The sequence below is a fragment of the Mandrillus leucophaeus genome, unplaced genomic scaffold, assembly GCF_000951045.1.
Source record: "Mandrillus leucophaeus isolate KB7577 unplaced genomic scaffold, Mleu.le_1.0 Scaffold443, whole genome shotgun sequence".
Lineage (NCBI taxonomy): Eukaryota > Metazoa > Chordata > Mammalia > Primates > Cercopithecidae > Mandrillus > Mandrillus leucophaeus.
The window spans coordinates 1,358,864-1,384,324 of record NW_012104732.1 but is presented as its reverse complement, the minus strand read 5'-3'; the positions used below and the strand labels follow the sequence as shown (position 1 = coordinate 1,384,324).

At 36.3% G+C, this 25,461-nt stretch overlaps 1 protein-coding gene across 2 annotated transcripts in view; it reads right to left on the bottom strand.

The window, feature by feature from the left end:
* NR3C1 (nuclear receptor subfamily 3, group C, member 1 (glucocorticoid receptor)) overlaps positions 1-25,461 on the bottom strand; it is a 154,759-nt gene that overhangs the window by 5,511 nt on the left and 123,787 nt on the right. For both annotated transcript variants that reach the window (XM_011994157.1, XM_011994156.1), the window contains 4 exons: positions 24,818-24,934; positions 15,734-16,012; positions 13,942-14,086; positions 10,597-10,727 (listed from right to left, as the gene is read on the bottom strand). In XM_011994157.1, coding sequence (XP_011849547.1) covers positions 10,597-10,727; positions 13,942-14,086; positions 15,734-16,012; positions 24,818-24,934 — 672 coding nt within the window. The remainder of the gene's footprint in view (positions 1-10,596; positions 10,728-13,941; positions 14,087-15,733; positions 16,013-24,817; positions 24,935-25,461) is intronic.

The following is a 25,461-nucleotide window of genomic DNA, read 5'->3' as shown; positions in this document are numbered from 1 at the left end:
AGTAAGTACAGCCTGGAATTCCCCTCCTACTGGAAAACTAGAAAACAAGCAATACATGATTATGATCTCTAGGAAAAGAGAAACAAAGATGGTAAGCCATACCTAGCCTAGGAGCAAGAAATCTTAATTCTAAGCCTTTTTGCTTGAAAGTAATCATCATACAAAGTAATCATCATACTGCAGAGCAGGGAAAGGGAACCCAGAGTCTAGCAATCTTGCTGGATTGAGGAGAAAGAGATTGAAGTTTGGGGAGGCTAAAGCAGCTTTAATTTATGGGTTAGACTACTGGAAACTAAGGAGGTACAGAAAGTAAAAATTCGTGCATACTTAGGGTGAAATCCCTTGAGGCCATAGAGGAAAGAAAGATCTAATTAAATATGCAGGGAATTCAGTAGAGACCTAGGGGCCACATCTCAGAAGCAAGGCTAAATTAGTCCCAGCAAAAAGGCGACAATGGATCAGTGATTCTCAAAAGGGAGGGGGAGAGTTTGCCTCCAAGGGGATATTTGGCAGACAATCTACAATTATAAAAACCTTTGTTTCAGAATCAATAATTTGACATTTCTGAAACAGTCTACCCAAGAACTGCATTCTTTTCAAGTATACACAGAACATTAATCTAGAACATAAAACAAGACTGAATACACTTAGGATTACATCATACAATGAATGCTCTCTGACAAAAATGAGATTTAAACAGAAGTCAGTAACAAACATATCTGTAGAAAAACCCAAATGTTTGGAATTTGACATTTAGTAAGCTATGGATTAAATAAGGCATCATAAGAAAAACTTTAAAATCTCTAGTACTGAAAACACAGCATAGCAAAATGTGTGGGATGCAATCAAGACAGTGCTTAGAAAATTTACAGCATTAAGAGCTTTTATTAGAAAAGAAAGGTCTCAATTATATATGCTTCTACCCTAAACTGGTAAACTAAACACAAGAAAAATGGAAAGGATAAAGAGTAGAAACGCATAACTAAGAACATGCATAAACAACAAAATCAAGACCACGCTGGTTCTATGAAAACATCGGTAAAACTGAAAACTTTTAGCCAGACTGATTTAAAAAAAAAAAAAGCAAGAATATATTAAATACCAATGTCCGGAATGAAAGGGAGTAACACGAGCGATACTGTTAGAAGAATATTATGAATAACTTTTATACCAATAAATTCAACATTTGAAGGAAACAGTTAAATTCCTTCAAAGATGTAAACCAACAAAGCCCACTCAAGAATAAACAAATATCAGTAAACATTTGATGAATTTGTACTTGAAAACCTTTCTACAAAAAAGGCTCCAAGCAAACCAAGATGGCTTCGCTGCTGAGTTTTACCAGACATTTAAGGAAGAAATAATACCATATTATCATAACACCAAAGCTATAGAATATATCCCTCATGGATTTAGATGCAAAAATACCAAAATTTTAGTACACTGAATTCAGCTATATGTAAAAAGGATATTATATCATAACCAAATAGGATTTATCCCAGGAATGAAAGGCTAGTCAATTACTCAAAAATTAAACAGTATATTATACTGTATTAATAGACTAAAAATGAAAGATATATGATCTTGAGGCACAAAAGCATATGATAAAAGTTTTTCTGCTATTATGAATAATGCTGCTATGAAAATGGGCAGTCATTAAATGCATGGCAAGTCACAAGGGTCAACTACATACTCTCTAGGATAGCGATAATAAAAAGACCATACCAAGCTCTAGCAAGGATGTAGACAAAGTAGTAGGAATCTAGCACAACTAGACAGAAAATCAGCAAAGATACAGAAAACCTGAACTACTCTATCAATCCACTTGACCTAAGTGATGTTCATAAAACCCTACTTAACAAGAGCACAGGGTAAGTTTTTTTTTTTAAGCACTCATGGAACGCTCAGGATAGACCATATGCAACTGCCTAAAAAAGTATCAGAAAACTTATTAGAGTCATTCAATGTATCTCCTACCTCAATGAAATTAAATTAGAAATGAATAGGAAGAGAGATAGAAAATCCCCAAATATGTAAAAATTAAAGCAATACACATGGGTCAATAAAAAAAAATCATGAAGGACATTAGAAAATGAATGAAAATACATAAAAAATTTTTAGCTTTAAACATCTATATAAGAAAATAAGGTCTCCAACTAATAATGGAAGTTTCTACCTTAAACTAGAAAAAGAGGAACAAATTAAATGAAAAAAGCAGAAAAAAAGAAATAATCAATGACATAGAAAACAAAAAACAATGGACAAAATCAATGAAACTAAAAATTAGTTCTTTGTAAAGACTAACAAAATAAATTTCTAAGTAGACTGACCAAGAAAAAAAGATGATCAGGCACAAATTATCAAAATGTATCATGGAGGGACACCACTATGGATCCCACAAAACTATGGATCCCACAAAACTATGGATCCCACAAAATTTAAAGGATTAGATTACAAACAACTTTATGCCCAAGTTAGACAACTCAGACAAAATGGCTCATTTCATAGAAACACACAAATTACAAAACAAAGTCAAGGAAAAATAGAAATTCTGAATAGATCTATATAACAAGTAAGCAAATCTAATTAATAATTAAAAATTTTCCCTGAAAGAAAACACCAGACCCAGATGGCTTCACTGGTGACATGTATCAAATATTTAAAGAATAAATAAGATCAATACTCTATAAACTCTTTAAGAAAACAGAGAATACTTCCCAACTCATTTTAAGAGGCTAGTACTACCCTGGTAGCAAAGCCAGAAAAATATATCACAAGAAAAGAAAGCTGTAGATCAACATCCTTCATAAAGAGAGATATAAAAATGATCAACAAAATATTAGCAAACCAAATTCAAAATAGATATGGAAAAGATTATATACCATGATCTAGTCAGAAAAATAGATCTTAAACCATTTCAAGCCATTTTCCTGATTTTGCAAATAAATTTGTATTACAACACAAGCATTCACATATTGTATATAGCTGCTTTCCTGTTAACAACTGTAGAACTGAGGAATTGCAACAGGGACTATATGGCCTGCAAAGACAAATATGTACTGTGAGTCTCTTTACAGAAGAATATTTGTGGAACTATACTCTGCTTAGTAGTATAGTTATTTTTTTTTGGAAAGAGGATTTGATGGTCTCCGCACTCCTCCAAAGCTGGAATTCCTATTCTCTCTCAACAATGGAATTTTTTTTTTTTTGAGATGGAACCTCACTCTGTTGCCCAGGCTGGCACAATCTCAGCTCACTGCAACCTCTGCCTCCCAGGTTCAAGCGATTCTCCTGCCTCAGCCTCCTGAGTAGCTGGGACTACAGGCTTGTGCCACCACGCCTGGCTATTTTTTTTGTATTTTTAGTAGAGACAGGGTTTCACCATGTTGGTCAGGCTGGTCTCGAACTCCTGACCTGATGATCTGCCCACCTCGGCATCCCAAAGTGCTGGGATTACAGGTGTGAGCCATAGCGCCCTGCTGGAAACTGGAAATTTATGATGTTATTTTCAAATGGATCTATAGATTCAAGGCTATCCTAATAAAAATTCCATCAGACTATGTTTTTGAGACAGAGTCTCACTCTGTTGCCCAGGCTAGAGTGCACTGGCATGATCATGGCTCACTGCAGCCTTGACCTCCCACCTCAGCCTCCTGGGTAGCTGGGACTACAGGCACAAGCTTCCATGCCTGGCTAATTTTTTGTATTTTCTGTAGTGACAGGGTTTCGCCATTTTGCCCAGACTGGTCTCAAACTCTTGGGCTTAAGCGATCTGCCTGTCTTGGCCTCTCAAAGTGGTGGGATTACAGGCATGAACCACCACACCCAGCAACCACTACACCCAGCCCCAAAATACTTTTTTTTTTGGTAGAAATTGTCAAGCTAATTAAAAAATATGTGGAAGACCAGGCGCAGTGGCTCATGCTTGTAATTCCAGCACTTTGGGAGGCCGAGGTGGGTGGATCACCTGAGGTCAGGGTTTGAGACTAGCCTGGCCAACGTGGCGAAACCCCATCTCTACTAAAAATACGAAAATCAACCAGGCATGGTGGTGGGTGCCTGCAATCCCAGCTACTGGGGAGGCTGCAATGAGCCAAGATCACGCCACTGCACTCCAGCCTGGGCAACAGGAGCCTGGGCCATCTCAAAAAAACAAAACAAAAAGGTGGAAATGCAAGGAAGCTAGAATATCCTAGAATATCCCAAAAAAAAAGTGGAAATGCAAGGAAACTAGAATATCCAAAACAACAGTTTGGAAAAGAACAACAGATTGGGAGAATTCATATTACCCAATTTTAAGATTTACTGTAATGCAATAGTAATCAAGACAGGATGTTATCAATATGAATATAGGCATACAGATCATTGGGTAAGACAAGAGTCTAAAAGTAGACCCACACATACACAAACAACTGATTTTCTATAAAATTGCCAAGTAACTCAATAGGGAAAAGAGTCAAGTTCTGGAGCAACCAGATACGGATTTTGGGGAAAAAATGAACCTTGTCCCTTACCTTGCATCATATACTTAAGCATGTGAGCTGAAACTACAGAATTTCTACAAGAAAACAAATAGTAGAAAATCTTTTTAACCCTGGATTAAGCAAAACTTTCTTAATACACAAAGACATGAAGCTTTCTTCAGAATTACATACTTTTGCTCATCTCTACATTTTCTGTTAAGAAAATTGTAAATGTAATCCACTTACTGAAAGAAAACATATGCAAAACATATATTTAACAAAGGGCTATATTGAGAATATTTGAATAATTCTTAAAACCCAATAAGAAGATAAATAATTCAGTTAAAAAATGGGCAAAAGATTATACCAAATAAGAAATATAGGTGGCCAATAAGCCCGTGAAAAGATGCTTAGTATCTTTAATCATCAGTATACCTATGATGAAAGAGGCTGACAGTACCAAGTACTGAGGAGGATACAGAGCATATCTTAAGTCTCATACATTTCTGGTAAATGTTAACAATTGTGGAAAAATTTGGCAGTTTTAAAAATAAATTTAAACACACACTCAACATATGTCCCAATGGTCTCACACTTCAGTACTGACCCAATAGAGATCAAATGTACATCCATATCCTTATTTTTTTGTCTGCTTGATTAATTTGTGAGAAAGGTATAGTAAAATCTCACTATTTTTACAAGATTTATCTAAGTATTCTTGTTCTATGAATTTTTGTATTATGTAATTTGAAACTATATATTTAGAATTATTTTTCCTGGTGAACAAATGCTTTAATAAGTATTTTGCCTTAACATCTATTTTGTTTGGTAATAACGTAGCTCCTTCAGTTTTCTTTTGGTCAGTATAGGGGCCAGCAAACTTTGGCCTATGGGCCAAAACCTACTTGCAGCCTGTATTTGTAAATAAAGTTTTATTGGAACACAGCCACACCTGTGCTGTTTGAGTATTGTCAATGACTATGTTCCTGCCACAAGGGCAGAGTTTAGTAGCTGTGACAGAGACTGTGCAAAGCTAACATTTACCATCTGGCCCTTTACAGAAAAAGTCTGCCATGTTATACTATGCAAAGTTGATCCTTTTATTTCAGCCTTTCAGTATCTTTATTCAGATATAGCCCTTTTAAATAGCATAAATTTGGATTATTTCTAAAATCCTGTCAGATTAGCTTGGAGCATTCAGTCCATCTCTACATTTATTTTATTTTTGAGACAGTGTTCCTCTCTCACCCAGGCTGGAGAGCAGTGGCACGATCTTGGCTTACTGCAACCTCCGCCTCCCAGGTTCAAATGATTCTTTTGCCTCAGCCTCCCGAGTAGCTGGGATAACAGGCATGCACCACCATACCTGGCTAACTTTTTATATTTTTAGTAGAGTCGGGGTTTCGCCATGTTGGTCAGGCTGGTCTCGAACTCCTCACCTCAAGTGATCTGCCCACCTCAGCCTCCCAAAGTGCTGGGATTACAGGTGTGAGCCACTGCACCTGGCCCCATCTCTACATTTAATGAAAGTATTGCTGTGTTTGAATTTAGCTGTACTACTGTACCTTATCTGTTACTTCCTGTTTTCATGCCCTTGTTATGCATTTTTCTCCCTCCTCTCACATCTTTCATTCTTTTGAATTGTTTTTCTTAGGTATTCTCTTCCCCTGATGGTTTGGTACTTTGCATACCCTGCATACCTTATTTCTAGTTGTCATCCTTGAAACTTAAACATACTTTAGTTCTAAGTTTTTTAACCCTCAAGCAAATTGTTACTGTTATTTTATATACACAGCAAACGTCAGTTTAAATGTATCTACATTATTTACCACTTTCCTTATTCTTCAGTCCTTCTTAAAGATGGGATTACTTTTATTTATCTTTTTCTGAGATGGAGTCTCGCTCTGTCACCAGGCTGGAGTGCAGTGGCGCGATCTTGGCTCTCTGCAACCTCCATGTCCCAGGTTCAAGCGATTCTCCTGCCTCAGCCTACTGAGTAGCTGGGACTACAGGCATACACTACCATCCCCAGCTAATTTTTGTATTTTTAGTTGAGATGGGGTTTTACCACGTCAGCCAGGATGGTCTTGATCTCTTGACCCTGTGATCCGCCTGCCTCAGCCTCCCAAAGTGTTGGGATTACAGGTGAGAGCCACCACTCCTGGCCAGGATTATTTTTCTTTAGCCTAAGTATACCCTCTAATAATTTTTTAGTGACCATCTGGTGGCAAACTTTATTTTCACCTCCTAGTTAAAAAATAGGTGATTGGTGCACTTAGAACATTCAAATTTACAGTAATTACTGATATAGCTGGATTAATGTCTACCATGTTTATAACTGTTTTCGATTCAGCATATTGCATTTGAGTTTGGGGGAGTTTCCTTTGACCTATCTTCAAGCTCAGTGACTCTTTGCTTGGCTGTGCTCAGTCTACTGATGAGCCCATCAACATCATTCTGCATTTCCTTACAGCATTCCTCACAATTTATTTTTAGAGTTTCCATCTCTCTGCATACATCACTTCTTGCATGTTGTCTACTTTTTCCACTGGAGCCTTTAACCTACTAATCATAGGTATTGTAAATTCCCTATCTGATAACTGAAATATTGTGTCATATCTGAGGACTGCTTCTGACGCTTGTTTTGTCTCTTCAGACTGTGGGTTTTTTCTTGCATTTTAGCATGCCTTATGGTTTTTTGTTGAAAGCTGGACACGATATATCAAAACTGAAGTAATTTGACTTTTAGTGTGAGGTTTCATGCTAATCTGGCTAGGAGGTAGGCTGTATTTAATGTTTGCTGTAGTTGTAGGTACTAGAGGCTTCAGTTTCCTCTAGTTTCCTTGTTTTTATTTACTTTTTCTTCGGTTGTCTTTGGGTTTCCTAAGAACTCCTTAAACAGCTTGTGTCCTGCAGCTCTCTCAGTTGTAATCCACTGTTATTTTATCCTGGAGCCCTGTTTATATGGTGGTAAGGTGTTGGGGAGGGGGAGGTGAAGTATTTTATAATCTATATGATTAAATCTCAGTTGTTTTTAGTGGGTCTGAAACCCTGGGCTGTGATTTTCAGAAATGAGACAAGAAGGCTAAGACAGGGCCAGAATCCTCAATTTGCCTTCCCCCCAGGTCACATTAGGGTCTGTTGAATTAGTTTTCCTTACAGTGCAGGCCTTTGTTGTGAACACTCTCCTACATATTTCCAATTTTTACCTTCCCCCTACTTCTATCAGAAAAAGGAGGGAATTCTTCACCCTAAGAATCTTGTGGAGTTTCTGGAAGTTAGAAATTCTGTGGGGTAAACCCAAGAAATTGCAGGAAACCCCCACTAAGACTGGGTCCCTGGGAGTTTTTAACTCTGAAACTAGTCCTTGCTCAGCCTCCAGCAATTCATCAAAATTGCCTAGTCTTCCTGCCTTCAGTGGCGTCTTTCCCCAGTAAGCTGATCTTAGCTGTTTCTCTGTATTTGTCTGTTCTAAATTTTGAGGTGGTGGTTTGTCCTATGACCTCCATTCTCTGAGGGATCTAAGAAAAGTCATTGTTTTTCCAGTTTCTATAGCTTTGTTGCCATTTTCCAGTTGTGATTTTCAGTACCTACAGATCTCCCTTGTGGTTTATATACACAAACATATACACAATCATTAAAAACAATTGTATTCTGGCTGATTTTTTCAGATATATATTTCAAGTGTTTCTTCAAATGTGTCCAATCTGTTTTTAGACCAATCCACTTGCCTTTTAAACTGCATTTATATTTCCATCTCTTGTTTTTAAACTTACTAAATATACAGAACCAGCCCAAATGCCCATCAATCACCGAGTGGATAAAGAAAATGTGGTATATATATACCATGGACTACTACTCAGCCACAAAAAGGAAAAAAATAATGGCATTTGCAGCAACCTGGATGGAACTGGAAACCATTATTATAAGTGAAGTAACTTAGGAATGGAAAACCAAATATTGCATATTCTCACTTATAAGTGGGAGCTAAACTATGAAGATGCAAAGGCATGAGAATGATATAATGGACTTTGGGGACTGGGGTTGGGGAGGGGAGTGAGGGATGAAAGACTACACATTGGGTACAGTGTATACTGCTCGGGTGATGGGTGCACCAAAATTCCAGAAATCACCACTAAAGAACTTATTCATGTAACCTAACACTACCTGTTCCCCAAAAATCTTATTGAAATTAAACTTAAAAAAACTCCAACTTACTAAACTAATTTTTAACCAGGTTGTACAAATGCCCTCAAAGAGCAAGTTGGCTTGAGTTCCACTTACCTCTGTGGGTTCCTGCCTTCACTTAGTTCTTAATTGTTTTAGTCTAGCATTTTTGGTGGGAGGTTATAGTACCTATTCCAGTAGTCTATCATAGTAGAAGTCTATATCTTAAGGTATATATTTCCATCCTTATATTTCTATTATTTTTTAAAAAGAAGAACTTGTGATATGTACTAGGCCAATTTACTTTTTCTTATTATTTACAATGAAAAAAATCATACAGCTCAGTTAGTCTGGGATGTATGCAACTGAAACCACTTTTTTTTTTTTTTAAACAAATAAGGTTGTTAGTATCTAGGCACTGAATTATACCTTCATGGTATCAATCAAAGTTATGATCAGAATTTTATGTAACTGCTTAATCACTTCTTTAACAAGTGTACTGCTACAGGTAACATTAAACATGTCTCTAGCAATGATCTTTACCAGGTTCTCTTGCCTTGACTGAAATATTATTAATACTTCTTATATCCATTAACATAAAATAACTTTTTGTTGAGCAAAAATAGTGTGAAAGCATTAAGACAAATGTGTGCTTTGGAAATCTTTAAATAGATACGAAATGGTTAAAGTCATAGTCTTGTGCAACATCCATAGCTTACAGTTATTTGGCAACTATGAAACCACAGTTACTAATGGAATTAAGACTTTTAAAAACTGCAAATGTACGTATTTGTATGTGAAAGACGTATTCAACTATTAACTCAGTATTTAATAAACATTGATATGTAACTTTTACTGGAAATGGCCTAAGGTTTATAATACCAACTAGTTCATAGAGCTTTTTTTAAAAAAGACATTTTTAGAGCAGTTTTAAGTTCACAGCAAAATTGGGAGGAAGGTACAGACATTTTTCATATACCTCCTGTCCCACACATTACCACCCAAAGTCCATAGTTGAGGGTTCACTCTTAGTGGTGGACATTCTTCGGGTTTGGACAAATGCATAATGACATGTTTCCACCATTATAGTAGCATACAAAGTATTTTCACTGCCCTAAAAATTCTCTGTGCTCTGCACATTTATCCCTCCCTCCCTTCTAAACCCTGGCAACCACTGATTTTTTTTTTTTTTTTTTTTTTTTTTTGCTGTCTTCACGTTTTGCCTTTTATGGAATGTTATATGGTTGGAATCACACAGTATGTAGCCCTTTCAGATTAGCTTTTTTTCACTTAGTAGTATGCATTTAACGTTCCTCCATGTGTTTTCATGGCTTGATAGCTCATTTCTTTTTAGTTCTCAATAGTATTCCATCATCTGGATGTATCGTAGTTTATTTATCACTTTGACATCTTTGTCTTTGCTAGCTAAAAAGTAATCTCACAGAAGTTTGTTTTATAGACTCTTGTTGCCATTTTCTAGATAGTGAATCTCTGTCTGACAATCCAGTTCCAATGCTATGTTAACCAATTCCCAATAGTAATTAAGCACACCTTTTCTAGGATGCGTCTTTTTCTCCCATAATTTCTTATATATGCTAATACTCATTAGGTAACTAAAATCTTTAACCAAGTAACAGTATAGTACACACAATCACTGTAGTCAGCTTTCTTTTTCCATGTCTTCCCATGAGGAAGGAAGGAGAAAAACGTCCACACAGATTCCTATCAACAGAGATCCCTATGCGGCTCATATACCTCTCTGTTTCTGCTATACCTATTTGTCTTATTAATCTTGGTATCACTTACTGTGCCTTTCTAGTATTTTACATTCATAAAAATCATCTGACTAGTAGGAAATAATAGTAGACTTGGTATAATTATTACTACTATGTATACAAATTAACCTTTGTTTCTAGACTTTCATATTTCATGCTTTTGACATAAAGTGAAAAGGTGTTCTACCAACCTGAAGAGAGAAGCAGTAAGGTTTTCATACAGAGATATTCTTCATAAGATACCTGAAGCCTGTGTAACTCAGAGGAAACATACAGCATGTGTTTACATTGGTCGTACATGCAGGGTAGAGTCATTCTCTGCCTGTGAAAGATAAATAGCAGGGTATTAGTTAGAAATAATGCTACTTCCCCCAAAAGAGTACATTTCTGTTTTGTTTTGCAAAACTATGAACTTATAATGAAAAACAACTATTGCAATAATATTATTGCTAATTCCCTATAAAATCAGAATTTTGGAGAACTTCCCTTAAACTTCTTCCTGCATCTTGGCTGTTTAAAGAGACTAATGAATAATCTAACGTAACAGTGGAGACATTATTTTCTACCAGGCATGCCACGTATTATTATTTAATTAAAGTGTTAGAATTCTTATAGAACTTATTACCAGTTGCTCATTTAAATCAAGGTTTATCACTTGAATATGGTCAATTAGACAACACAATTTTAGGTCCTACACACTTGATTTTTAAAGGTAAATTTTTTCACAACATTCCATCCTAAAGACAAAAATGTGTGACACTGTTCACAGTTATGTAGAGGGCCAGACCTAGAACTTGATTCTAGACTTCTGATGCTCAAAATCTGCCTCTGACATGCATATGCCTTAATATTCTTTAAACTAAAGGTACTAAACCAATTCTTGCTTATGATTCTGAAGTCATTACACACCTATGATTTTCAAATAGATCTCTAAAGTTTCCTGACTTCTGAAATGACACCAAAAGCCTGAAACTGGGCTCAGTTCACAGCTTTTAAAATGCTTCAAGATTTTTTTTTTTAAGTTTCTGACAGAAAGTCATCTTGGATTTAACAATAAAAAGGTTATCATTTTTCTCTACTAAATATGTGGCTTATTCTTTTATATAAAACAAATCAGACATGAATTACATGCTGCCAAAGTGATCACAGGCTCTTCAAATTTTAAATCTGCTCTTACCAAAGAGGCACCTCCCCAGTCCTTAATAGTAGGTAAAACACTCCTTTTTTGGGAGGCACCTTTTTTCCTTTAGTTTCTTGTACATGGTTACATTCATATAACTGAAAATTTCAATAAAATTGTAGTGTAGTAGAATAAGTAAAAACTCATTCTTGTTGACTGTAAAAACAACAACAAAAATTTTTTTTCCACAACGTTCTGACCTAAGGGCAACCATGAGTGACGGTTTTACAGCTCTATAGAGGGTCAGAACTTGAATGCTTACTTTCTGATATGCAAAATCTGCCTGTCACAGACACCAGAGCAGTATGGAAACATAGTGGGCTAAGAAAGGGTGGAGGGCTGGGTGCGGCGGCTCACACATGTAATCCCAGCACTTTGGGATGCCAAAGTGGGAGGATCACTTGAGGTCAGGAGTTCAAGACCAGCCTGGCCAATATGGCAAAACCCCGTCTCTACAAAAATGCAAAAAATTAGCCGAGTGTGGTGGAGTGCACCTGTAATCCCAGCTATTTGGGAGGCCGAGGCAGAGAATCACTTGAACCCAGGAGGTGGAGGTTGCCAGATCACACCACTGCACTTGGGCCTGGGTGACAGAGTGAATCTCGTCTCAAAAAAAAAAAGAAAGAAAAGAAAAAGGTGAAGGACTGCCCATCTTGTATGCAGCAGCATGAGAACACAAGAATGGGAAGTACATATCCCTTAATGAAAATGAAACTAATATAAATCTGTTGAGGAAAAAAGTTTATAAATCCCACTTTACATAAGGAATGTATGTGGCATGATTAGATTATGCTGTGACTGCTTAAAGCTAAATCTGAATGCTTTAATAGTAAAAACCCTAAATTAGGTTTTGTAAACCAGAAGGATAAGTTGGTGTTTCATATAAATCTGTTTATGCTTTTAATTCCACTTAAATGCCTTCAAATTACATATTAGAAAGTGACTAAAAAATAAATACTGCCAACATGGTATTTTTTAAACGGCATGGTAGGATTCTGATGAGTAATGTCTTCAGTTTCCCCAGAGACTAAATATATTTACCAGTTAATTTAAAATTGGATCCAACTACCTAATCTTGTTACATTGTGATTCAATAGTTTGAACAGTCCTCTTTTTGGCAATAAAAGTCAAGGTGTCTTCCGTTTTCTATACAAACACAAATCTCCTTCATTTTTTATTCTTCTTAGGCCGGGGTATGTGTGTGTGAACTCCCTGTTTATACTGTACTAATAGCAATAAGCTAGGGGTATGAAAAGTAGTAATATAAGGTGGAAAGTGAGAAGAGCTAGAATGTGACTTCTCTGCTGTGTATCTGGTGATGTGAACACCAAGAGTCTAAGAGTATGCTTGAAAGAATGGATGGGAACGAAGAGTGTGTGAAGGACAACAATGGGAGAGGAAGTGAGGTCAGATTGTGGGAAGCCTGAAATCATGCAGAGTATGGATTGGAGGGTCAGTGGGAAGATACTAAAGACAGTCTGTGTGCTGGGGAGATAGGTGGTGCAGTCATACTGTGCTAGAGGAAGCAAACATTGGCCAACGTTCATGTTTGCTGAACATTAAGGATATTTAACAGCATCTCTGAGGTTAGCAAAGTCTGTTGCTGTTAGACTCTTAGACTCTTGGTGTTCGCATCACCAGATACACAGCACGGAAGTCACATCCTAGCTCTTCTCACTTTCTACCTTGTCAGAGATGCTATTAAATATCCTTAATGTTAATGATGTACATCACACTGGAGGGAGAAAACGAGTGAGGAAACAACTGCAATGAGGTAAGGGGAAATGGACACCTGACATATTTCACAGATACAGGAATAAGCCTAGAGGATAAGAGAATAGCTGATTTATAAAATCTTCAAGGCTTGGTCTTCTCTCAGTTAAACAAAACAAACTTGTTCCCATATTTAAACCATAGACACCTGCCATGCAAACAGACACCTCTTGTGTCTGGGTCCATATGTCCCACCCCATCAGCCTAGATATCCTCATCTACAATTGTCCCCACTGAATCCACACGAGTTTTATCATGCTCCTTTCTCTTTCTGGAATAGCCTTATGTAAATAATAGCACAGTAAGATTCCTTGTTGCTTGCGACAGACTTTACTAATCTCAGAGATCTGTTAAATATCCTTAAACATGTCCTGGGACAGTAATAATGCCGTATGTACATTTGCTCTACATTACACTTGTCCTGCCCCAAGCACTCATAACTCTATTTCCAGTTTGCCTACATCCTAGATACCTAGTAGGATTGTTTCAGTCCTGAATTATCACAATAGCAGTCAATCAGGAAAACATCAGCTGGTTAAAAATACCCTATGAATACAGGGAAAATGATTCACATACAACTTACTCATTAATAATCAGATCAGGAGCAAAACACAGCAGGTTTGCACTTGATTGTCTATATGATCTCCACCCCAGGGCAAATGCCATAAGAAACATCCAGGAGTATTGCAGTAGGGTCATTTGGTCATCCAGGTGTAAGTTCCTGAAACCTGAATTAAGAGAAATAAAGGTATGAGGCAATTTTCTAAGATCATCATCTCTGTGGGAATTGCCAAAGAGCAATGAGATCAATTAGCCCTGTCAAAACAAGGGGACCCCTAACAGAAAATGGAAATTAAATACTAGGTAGACACAGTTTTCCTCTGTCATCTGACACTTCAAGACTCAAACCCTCTGTGCTTTTTTTCTTTTTTCTTTTTTTTGAGACAGAGTCTCGCTCTGTCGCCCAGGCTGGAGTGCAATGGCGCCATCTTGGCTCACTGCAACCTCTGCTTCCTGGGTTTAAATGATTTTCAGTGCCAGCCTCCCAGGTAGTCGGGAATACAGGTGCATACCACCATGCCTGGCCAATTTTTATATTTTTAGTAGAGGGATAGGGTTTTGCTATGCTGGCCAGGCTGGTCTTGAACTCCTGACCTCAAGTGATCCACCCACCTGGGCCTCCCAAAGTGCTGGGATTACAGGCGTGAGCCATCACACCCAGCTCCCTCTGTGCTTTCTAATAGCTTTCAATGTGGAAAAAAAAAAGTAGCCAGTTTTGTCACCTTTGTCTGCTTAAGTAAACATGAACTAAATAGTAAAATTTAAGCCAAAATTCTTGGCTTGGCGATTACCAGTGTGATGGGGATGAAGGGGGATTTGTTGATGGGTGCAAAAATAGTTAATAGAAATAAGTTTTAGTGTTCAGTAGCACAATAAGATGACTATAGTTAACAATAATTTACTGTATATTTCAAAATAGCTAAAAGAGAAGATTTGGAATGTTCCCCAAACAAATGTTTGAGGTGATGCATATCCCAGTTACTCTGATTTGATCCTTACACGTTGTGTCCTTTTATCAAATTATTACATGTACCCCCTAAATATACATATGTACAGTAAATATGTACAACTATTATGTATCGATTTTAAAAAAGAGAAAAGAATCTTGGCTTGAGGTATTAATCAGTAAGTAAAACATTTGCCCTGCTATTCACACCTCTTCCCCCCTTACTAAAACAAGGATGACAGGAGGTCAGGTTACTTTCTTGTTCTGTCCCTCACTATTTGCGTGAACACAGGCTTGTCAATTCCCTCTGTCTTTAAAGTCAGAGCTGACACTAACACTGACCTCTGCTGTTCCACACCAAATTCCAATAGGGAAACTTTTATTTAAAATTGTCTTTAAAATTACAATCAATGTGTAGTATTTCATTTAGTGAAGGGTTAAAATCATTCTACTTTAGTACAAATTTTGAGTCAACATACTTGATGTTTACCAATCTTACAAACAACCTAATTTTTAAAAGTGGCACAATGAAGGAAAACAAACGGAATTAACTAAAAACATTTTCTTTCCCCAAACTTCAGTGTCAAAGGAGTTTTGAGTGAGTCTTGTAACTCGAGTTCTGATATTAAATCATCCTATGTGAAATTACCATCCTGTGCATAATGATTTGAAAAGCAGGGAGTAATGTAAATGTTTTATTATAAACTCCCTATCACCTGTATTCACCTGACTCTCCCCTTCATAGTCCCCAGAACTAGTAAGAGAAAGAAGATAAGCCACGGGTTCAGGATGATATAAAAGCCAAAATGTTTTTGCTGAAGAAAACACAAAGGTTTATATAGTTGCTCTTTTATCTTTTGCATCTTACCTGGTATCGCTTTTGCCCATTTCACTGCTGCAATCACTTGCCGCCCTCCTAACATGTTGAGCGTGGTCATGATCCTCCAAGTTGAGTCTGGAACAGAGCTATCATATCCTGCATATAACACTTCAGGTTCAATAACCTCCAACAGTGACACCAGGGTAGGGGTGAGTTGTGGTAACGTTGCAGGAACTATTGTTTTGTTAGCAGGATTTTCAGAGGTTTCTTGTGAGACTCCTGTAGTGGCCTGCTGAATTCCTTTTATTTTTTTCTTTGTTTTTCGAGCTGTGGATATTTTGAAAAATACATAGAAATGAACTGTAATGGGAAGGTCTGCGCTACATAGTTTATTCAAGAAGTATTTTTACTTTCTAAAACTATTAAGATGGGAGAAATATTTTGTTTAGCAATTATGATAAAGTGACATGGAAGAGGAGAAAAAAAACTTTTTTTTTCTGAAAGCAAAGGATCCAGAGGAACCTATTCTCAATTAATTTTGCCTACAAATAGGCCAGAAACTTCATTATAGTTATTCCTTATACAAAGTATTATAACGGTATGTTAAAACAATCGGAGTAAATCACTTTTGTAAATTCTTCTATAAATTATTTGTTTGTCTCACTTTCACTCTAAATGCAACAATTTCATTGGTTATGTAAGGCAAATTACTCTTACTATAAACTGAAAAAAAATCTAAGCTTGGAATAACGGATTACAAACTGTGGTTTAAGATTAATCTAAATCATGGTAGTATATACAATGAAGAGAATTACACTATTTACACTTGTTCAAAGCCACTTATCAAGATAGGAAGATGATAGCAGATTACATGCTAAAAATAGTATTAGTAGTACCAGTAGAGAAATTCGCTTTTCACCTTTACATAGGTACTAACATAAATACTGCTTGGGACTAAAAACATATGGGAAGATGAAATGAAAAACTTTACTTCACATAAATTATAAGTGGGAAATTTCCCTTTTATAAGGAAGATTTATATTGATTACTCTATAAACCTAAAGCATCCATTTTCCTATTATATATAAATTAATTATCTTTTACCTTGACTTGGTATGGAACCATCTAATCAAACTACAACATGGATCCTGTAGACTTTTTAGTAGATTTATTCATACTCCTGAAGTTATTTTTGTTTTAGTGACTAAATAAGAATTACATTGTTCTCTCAGAGGGAAAGTACTCAGAACTCCAAGGAAAGGCAAGAAATGTAATTTATATCAAAGAAGAAATGTACCTGTTCAAATTATTAGGGATACAAACCATTTTGCAAAGGGAAGAGTAAATGTAAATCACCTTTAAAAATCATTTTTAGATCCTCTCTCCTTAAAATGACACACCATATAGTCTGTGGAGGACAGATATGGTGGTGGGAACGATATCTCAATGTCCAATGTTAGAATAGTTCCATTCTTACTGTGTTCTATAATAAATGGGGTACTGAGAAATTCAAAAATTTTTAGTTAATATTTCAGAACAGAAACAGAATCATGATAGAACTATTCTAATTAGTTTACCATGCTCTCTTGGAGGCCTGGTATGATACAGGACTAAAGAGCAGAAACCTGAAATCAGCATATTTGGATTTAAGTCCTGGTTCTGCCATGTTGTAGCTGGATATCTGTGCAAGTTAACTCCCTGACTCTTCATTTCCCCTTCTGTAAAATGAGGATAATATTAGTCCCTACCTCACAGGGTTGCTGTGAGAATTAAATATGTAAAATGCTTAGAACAGTTCCTGGCATATATTATAGTAATTACCATATAACAACTATCATTACCTCAACTTGCAGGAGAACATGTTTTTAGAATATTTTAAATTGGGTATCGCAACTTAATAGAGGAGTGATAAAAGTTTAAAAAGGAAGGACACCAATACATAAAGAAACTCTTTAAACAACCAGAAGTATCCCAGTGAAATCTTGATCCAAATCATAAAATGTGCTGTTGACAATGTAAAAGAGAACACACATGTGCCAAATCAATACACTGAAACAGTACTGTTAAAACCTCAATTAGTCATAACTTTAAATGGTTTAGAATGCATTACTCCACATTAGAACAAGGAAGAAAGAGTAACAAGCTGGATTAAACGAAAACATTTTCTATGACTCAGTTTGTAATTAATTTCTCACTACTTATATATAGTCCTAAATGAGAAAACTGATGTTTTTGAATACAGCTCAGAAGGTACAAGTGAACTCAATTGTGCTGTACTGACTGGAGCAAGAAATAATACTAATTAATTTTTCAAAATATCTTCAAGAAGGAGTTAACTGAACTGAATCATTTAGTTAAGCAATCACTATGTTAAAGCAACTTAGTTAATGCAACTTTACTTTATATAAACTCCTGACCCACTGGAGCATATAGAAGATTAGCAGTCAATATAGGAGCTCCACAGAAGTGTTCATGAGTTTGTGGTAATGCTACTTCCTCCTTAATAAAAGTAGAGAAATCTTACTTAGCTTAAAACCTAGTTTATAAAAGTTGGTTACTTGAAAGGATAAACAAGACTGATAGACCACTAGCTAGATTAACAAAGAAAAAAAGAGTGAAGACCCAAATAAACACAATAAGAAATGTCAAAGATGACATTACAAGAGATTCCACAGAAATAAAAAAGATCTTCACACCATTACAAGCACTGCTATGCACACAAAGTAGAAAATCTAGAGGAAATGGATAAATTGGAACAAAGGCTTTAAAAAATCTTAGGGTTTATGCGTGTGTGTCGGGGCGGGGGTGGAGTTTACTATGAAAGTATCATTTTTGTTTTCAGCTAATCCCCATATATATAAAGCCATTATTTGGAGTAAGTATATATGTGGAAATGGAAACACACAACCTCCCTAGATTGAACCAGGAAGAAATTGAAATTCTGAACAGACCAATAACAGGTTCTGAAATTGAATCAGTAATAAAAAACCCACCAACTGAAAAAAGCCCTTGACCAGATGGATTCACAGCCAGATTCTACCAGATGTACAAAGAGCTGTTACTAATCCTACTAAAACTATTCTAAAAAAGCAATCGAGAAAGAGGGCCTCATCCCTAACTTATTCTACAAGGGAAACATCATTCTAATACCAAAACCTGGTAGAGACACAACAACAACAACAACACCACTACAGGCCAATATCCCTGATGAACACAGATATAAAAATCCTCAACAAAACACTAGCAAACTGAATCCAGCTGCACATCAAAAAGTTAACTCACCACAATCAAGTAGGCTTTATTTCTGGGATGCAAGGCTTGTTCAACATACGCAAATCAATAAATGTGATTCACCACATAAACAAACAAAAAAAAGATCATCTCAATAGATGCAGAAGAAGTTGCGATAAAATCCAACATCTCTTCATGATAAAAACCTTCACCAAACTAGGTATCAAAGGAACATACCTCAAAATAAGAAAGAGCCCTCTATGACAAACCTACAGCCAACATCATACCAAATGGGCAAAAGCTGGAAGCATTCCCCTTAATGCAGTAAGACAAGGATGCCCAATGTCACCGTTCCAATTTAACATAGTACTGGAAATCCTAGTCAGAACAATCAGGTAAGAGAAAGAAATTAAAGTCTTCCAAATAGGAAAAGAAGTAATCAAACGATCTCTTTTCACTTACTATTCTATACCTAGAAAACCCTGAAGACTCTGCCAAAAGGCTCCTGGAGCTGATAAACAACTTTGGTAAAGGTTCAGGATTTAAAATCAATGTACAAAAATCAGTAGCATTTCTATACACCAGTAATATTCAAGCTGAGAGCCAAATCAAGAATGCAATCCCATTTATAACAGTCAAAAAAGAGTAAAATAGGAATGCATCTAAGTTAGTTTAAGATTTTTACAAGGAGAACTACAAAACACTGCTGAAAGAAATCAGAGATGACACAAACAAATGGAATAACATTCCATGCTCATGGACTGGTAGAATCAGTATAGTTAAAATGGTCATACTACCCAAAGCAATTTATAGATTCAGTACTATTCCTATCAAACTACAATGTCATTTTTTACAGAACTAGCAAAAAGCATTCTAAAATTCATATGGAACCAAAAAATGCCCCAAATGGCCAAAGCAATCCTAAGCAAAAAGAACGAAGCTGGCAACATCACATTACCCCAAATCAAACTATACTACAGGCTACAGTAACCAAAACAGCATGGTACCAGTACAAAAAACACACACAATGGTACAGAATAGAGTCCAGAAATAAAGACACAAACCTACAGCCATCTAATCTACACAAAGTTGATAAAAATAAGCCATAGGAAAACGACTCCCTATTACATTAATGGTGCTGGGATAACTGGCTATCCATGTGCAGAAGAATGAAACTGGACCTCTACCTATTGCCATACAAAAATTAGTAAGGTGGATTAAAGATGTAAATGTAAGACCTCAAACTATGAAAATCCTAGAAGAAAACCTAGGAAATAACCTTCTTGACATTGGCCTTGGGAAAGAATTTATGACTAATCCCCAAAAGCAACTGCAACAAAAACAAAAATTGACAATGGGACCTAATTAAACTAAAGAGTTTCTGCAAAGCAAGAGAAACTATCACAGACAATCTACAGAATGGGAGAAAATATTTGCTAACTATGCATCTGACAAAGCCCTAATATCCAGAGTTTATATGGAACTTAAATTAACAAGCAAAAACAACTCCATTAAAAATGGGCAAAGGACATGAGCAGACACTTCTCAAAAAAAAAAAAAACAAAAAACAAAAAACATACATGTGGCCAACAAACATATGAAAAAATGCTGATTGTTAATCATCAGAGAACTGCAAGTCAAAACCACAATGACACCACTGTGGAAAGAAGTTTGGAGATTTTTCAAAGAATTAAGAGTTTAACTACCATTCAACCTAGCAATCCTATTGCTGGGCATACCCCCAAAGAGAAATAATTCATTCTATCAAAAAGACACATGTACCCATATGTTCACTGCAGCACGGTTTGCAATAGCAAAGACATGGAACCAACCCAGGTGCCCATCAGCAGTGCACTGGATAAAGAAAATGTGGTATTTATATGCTATGGAATACTATATAGACACAAAAAGAATGAAATCATGTTCTTTGCAGCAACATGGATGTAGCAGGCGGCCAGTATCCTACATGAACTAATGCAGAAAACCAAATACTGGGTTCTCATTTATAAATGGGAGCTAAACATGGAGTACACCTAGACATAAAGATGGGCACAGACACTGGGAAATAAAAGAGAGGGGATAGAGGAAGGGAGGCACATGTTAAAAAGCACCTGTTAGGTACTGTGCTTACTTCCTGGATGAAAAGTTCAATCGTACTCCAAATACCAGCATCATACAATGTATCTTAGTAACAAACCTGTACATGTACCCCCAGAATCTAAAATATAAGTTGAAAATAAGAGAGAAACTACCAGATTGGGTTTATTAACTTAAAAAAATTAGTTAAATAATATTTGTTAATAAATCTGATAATGCCCTAAGACTGTAAGTTTCATTTGACTGTTTATACTAAAAACAAAGCCATACTTTGGATTGATTACAATATACCTCAAAATGAAATGAATAAAAACACTTAGTTACAAGAGAAAACAAGCAAGTTAAAAAAAAATTAGGATCACCATTAAAAATCTTATCCGTTCTTAAATGCTAGACACTTGAAGCAGTGAAGGCCACTCCCTTAAAATAAATCTTGAGATTTACTTGGTATGGGGCAAGAGTATAAAAATACACCACTTGCAGTCCTAAGTTACATTTATGAAGAGACTTGGGCAAAGTTACTCTGGGGCTATCATCGAAACTTCTTGGCTTAGGGGAAGCACTCTGATGAACAAGAGAATATTTCTGAAGGTTGTAAAAAAAAAAAAAAAAAAAGGTGTGAAACACATGGCTCATCTATATTGTAAGTATTAGGGTCTGCCAAAGATTCCTGGCAAACATACATGCCAGGCCAAATACAGATTTTATGTATACTGGGGTTAGTTTAATACAAAAATGATACTTTTACAGTAAAACCACACACACAAACCCTAAGAACTTTTTTAAGCCGTTCTTTCAATTCATCTACAAGTAGAACTGGATCAACTATATGATATGTGCCACACAATACATATCATAGTATGAAATAACAGGCTAGAATTTTCTTCTACTACGTAGTATAAAAATGGATATAAAGTAAATCATGGCCCTACTCAAAGGTGTTTTTAATAATATGAGGGTCCAAAAAGTAGAAGAATGTGTGTCAAAGACTAACATGTAGTAGTTTTTAACAAATGCCAATTTCTACACTAACTGGATATGTTATACTGACAATTTATAAGAGCATATAATTGGTTATTTTTAATACAATATTTTGAGAAACTGCAGCCAAAATTGTATGCTTAAATTTTATTCATGTAAGAAAAATTTCTGATGTCCAACAAAAGATTCAACTGGAAATGACAGTGATGGCATAATTAATAGAAAAATCAGATGTCAGTCATTGCCTTGGGTCGTCTTCTAGTGCAGTGAGGGCAAAGGGCACTGCAATTGCTATTAAACTGTAAGAGGGAGGAAAAAACAGACAAATTTCATAGCCTAGTCCATCAAAATCATTACTTTGTAGTTGATGTATCTTTTTTGTTTTGATGAAAGAAGTTCCTTGTAGTTTGGATAGGGAGAAATTGCCCAGAAAAACATTATATGCTTAAAGCTCCAAAGACCTTAAACTTCACATGTATTCAGAAAAGCATCTAAAAATGTTACTGGGTAAGCAACCACAATATATTAGAGGTACTACAAAATTTTATTTGGGTTTGTCCTTTGAGCTTCATTCAAAATCTATTTCTAAATATAAAATAGCTAAAATGAAAAAATGAATATTAGAGAAAATTGGGACCAGAGAAAATAACCCAAAGGTCACTAAAAACTCAAGTGTCTTAATACATATTTAAATGGTCAAAGTATATTACATACATAGGAGATTAGAAAGCAGCAAGATGAAACTGGTAAAATCTGGACAGAGATCTGGTATCTAAAAAAGTGGGGAATACTGTATTTATAACAAAAATAAACTACCCTTGGGGAACTGAAAGCAAACTTCTGTGTGCATTTTTTAGTTAATCTCTGCAGTTTTTATAACATTTACAAGAAAGTGGGCAGTTATCATTTTATGTAAATCAATGTTTAACATGCTGACACTCTGCAGTTAAGTTTAAATAGCCTGGGCAAACCTAGATAGAGTTGTGTGTGTGGTTTGGGGAATTAGACTCTTCATAGTCATACCCATAAATCTATTTTCTGTTTACCAAGATGTACATACACAGTGTGTGCTAGATAGCACCAACAATTAGTCTCTCCTATCAAAAGAACCACATAGGTCAGTTGCAGTGGCTCACACCTGTAATCCCAGCACTTTGGGAGGCCACATTGGGAGGATCACTTAAGGCCAGGAGTTAGACACCAGCCTGGGCAACATAGCAAGACTCCTTTGTCTCTACAAAAAACTAAAAAAAAAAATTAAAAAAATAATCAGCTGGGTGTGGTAGTGTACATCTGTAACCCTATGGGGTGGGAAGATGGCTTGAGTCTTAGGAGTTCAAGGCTGCAGTGAGCCATGTTCATGCCACTGCACTCCAGCCTGGGTGACAAGAGTTAGACTCTGTCTCTAAAATAACAATAATCATCATAATCATAAAAAGAACCACATGGTTTCCATTCTCTCTCAGTACTGCCTGCCATCTCTTATCTGGAGGACTGCCATATTCATTTAATTGGTCTCTCCATGTAAGATCAGTCTTTGTAAAATATAAATCTGATCATGTCTCTGCCCTTATTTTTCATCTATCTAATTCCTACTCAGCTGGTAGATTTAAAATTCAATGTTACTTCTTCCTCGACTTCCAAGGAACTAGGTGACCTTCCTCTTGTTCCTGTGGCCTTATGCTCTCTATGGTGTGCCATGCTATTTTGTGACTGATTCTGCAACCTAACTAGCCAGTAAACTGCTTGAATACAGGCACCATTTTACTCATTTTATATCTAGTTACTGCCTCGCTGGTGCGTATTTGTTGAATAAAAGTGCTAATCTCACAATAAATACTAAGCATATGTGTTACTAGATCACACTACCTTCACAGAACTTGCAATTTCAACCACAGCAGAATTCCAAACTTTTTTCAGAGGAAAATTTTTTAATGCTGAGATCAGTGTTAATTATACAACTTGTTATATAAACAGGGATATGAAACTCTAACTTATAACTAGTTTCAGGTTTCTTTTTTTTCCTCCCCCTGGGACACAGTCTTGCTCTGTCGCCAAGCTGGAGTGCAATGACATGATCTCGGCTCACTGCAACCTCTGCCTCCCGGGTTCAAGCAATTCTCCTGCCTCAGCCTCCTGAGTAGCTGGGATTGCAGGTGCATGCCACCATGCCCAGCTAATTTTTGTATTTTTAGTAGAGACAAGGTTTCACCATGTTAGCCAGGATGGTCTCGATCTCTTGACCTCATGATCTGCCTGCCTTGGTCTCCCAAAGTGCTGGGATTACAGGTGTGAGCCACTGCGCCCGGCCCAGGTTTCTTCTTTACTTGAAAACCAAAACAAAACCCATCCAGTTCTTCCTTGAGGTTTTTTTCCCCCACACCCCCTTTGAAGATCTGTAATAAAACATAGATCTCCAAGTAAAAGGTGTGCTTTTAAAAGGCAAACAGAAAAATGGACATGTAAATATGTATGAAACAGAAACATTCCCAACCTTAGGGAACAGTTTTGAGGTTGAAAAAAGGAGTAAGAATAATAAAGTTGCTGCATGTTGTATAAGTTTCATTATTACATAATTTCCTTTCTTCGTATATAGTCTGGCTGTACTGAATTCAGTGTGTGTAAGAACTAGTGGATGAACAGAATATGACACACTCATGAAAAAAGTTCCCATTTTTATTGGGCAGTAACATTATGCTAGTCAAGCATATATATACTGAACTGACTACATTATTACATCTGCTTACTTGTATCTTCAAAAGTAAAATGATAAATTTTTATAAGCTACAGAGACAAACGATTGCTTTCAGATATTTACATTACCTTCCAGGTTCATTCCAGCCTGAAGACATTTTCGATAGCGGCATGCTGGGCAGTTTTTTCTTCGAATTTTATCGATGATGCAATCATTCCTTCCAGCACATAGGTAATTGTGCTGTCCTATATGGAATAAAAGGCACTATTAAAGTTTCACAGGTCTTCAAAGATATTTTTTATGGAGAGCCTCTATCTGTTTTTGTTTCCGGTGGAATGTAACCAAGGCACCCACAGGTATTGATTAGGGAAGTGTTCTTGCCCACATTGCCATTATGAGGTCGAGAGATCAAACAACAACAAAAAGAGTCTCCCTTTTTCTGTTCAACAAACTGAAAACAGTGCAATAAAAAACCTTACTGCAGTATTCACATATTAAAAAAAGTACACAAATCATCAGTGAACCACTTAATAAATTTTTACAAACCAAGAACCTTTATGTAATCAGGTTAACAGATCAAGAAACAGAACAGTACCCCAACAAGCCCCCTTTCTGCCCAATTCCAACCAGTACCCAACAAGGGTAACTACTTTTTTGATAAACTGTGTTTTAAACAGTTTGACAGATTGTGGTTTTTTTTTTTTTTTTTTTTTTTTTTTTTTTGAGGCGGAGTCTCGCTCTGTCGCCCAGGCTGAAGTTCAGTGGCACAATC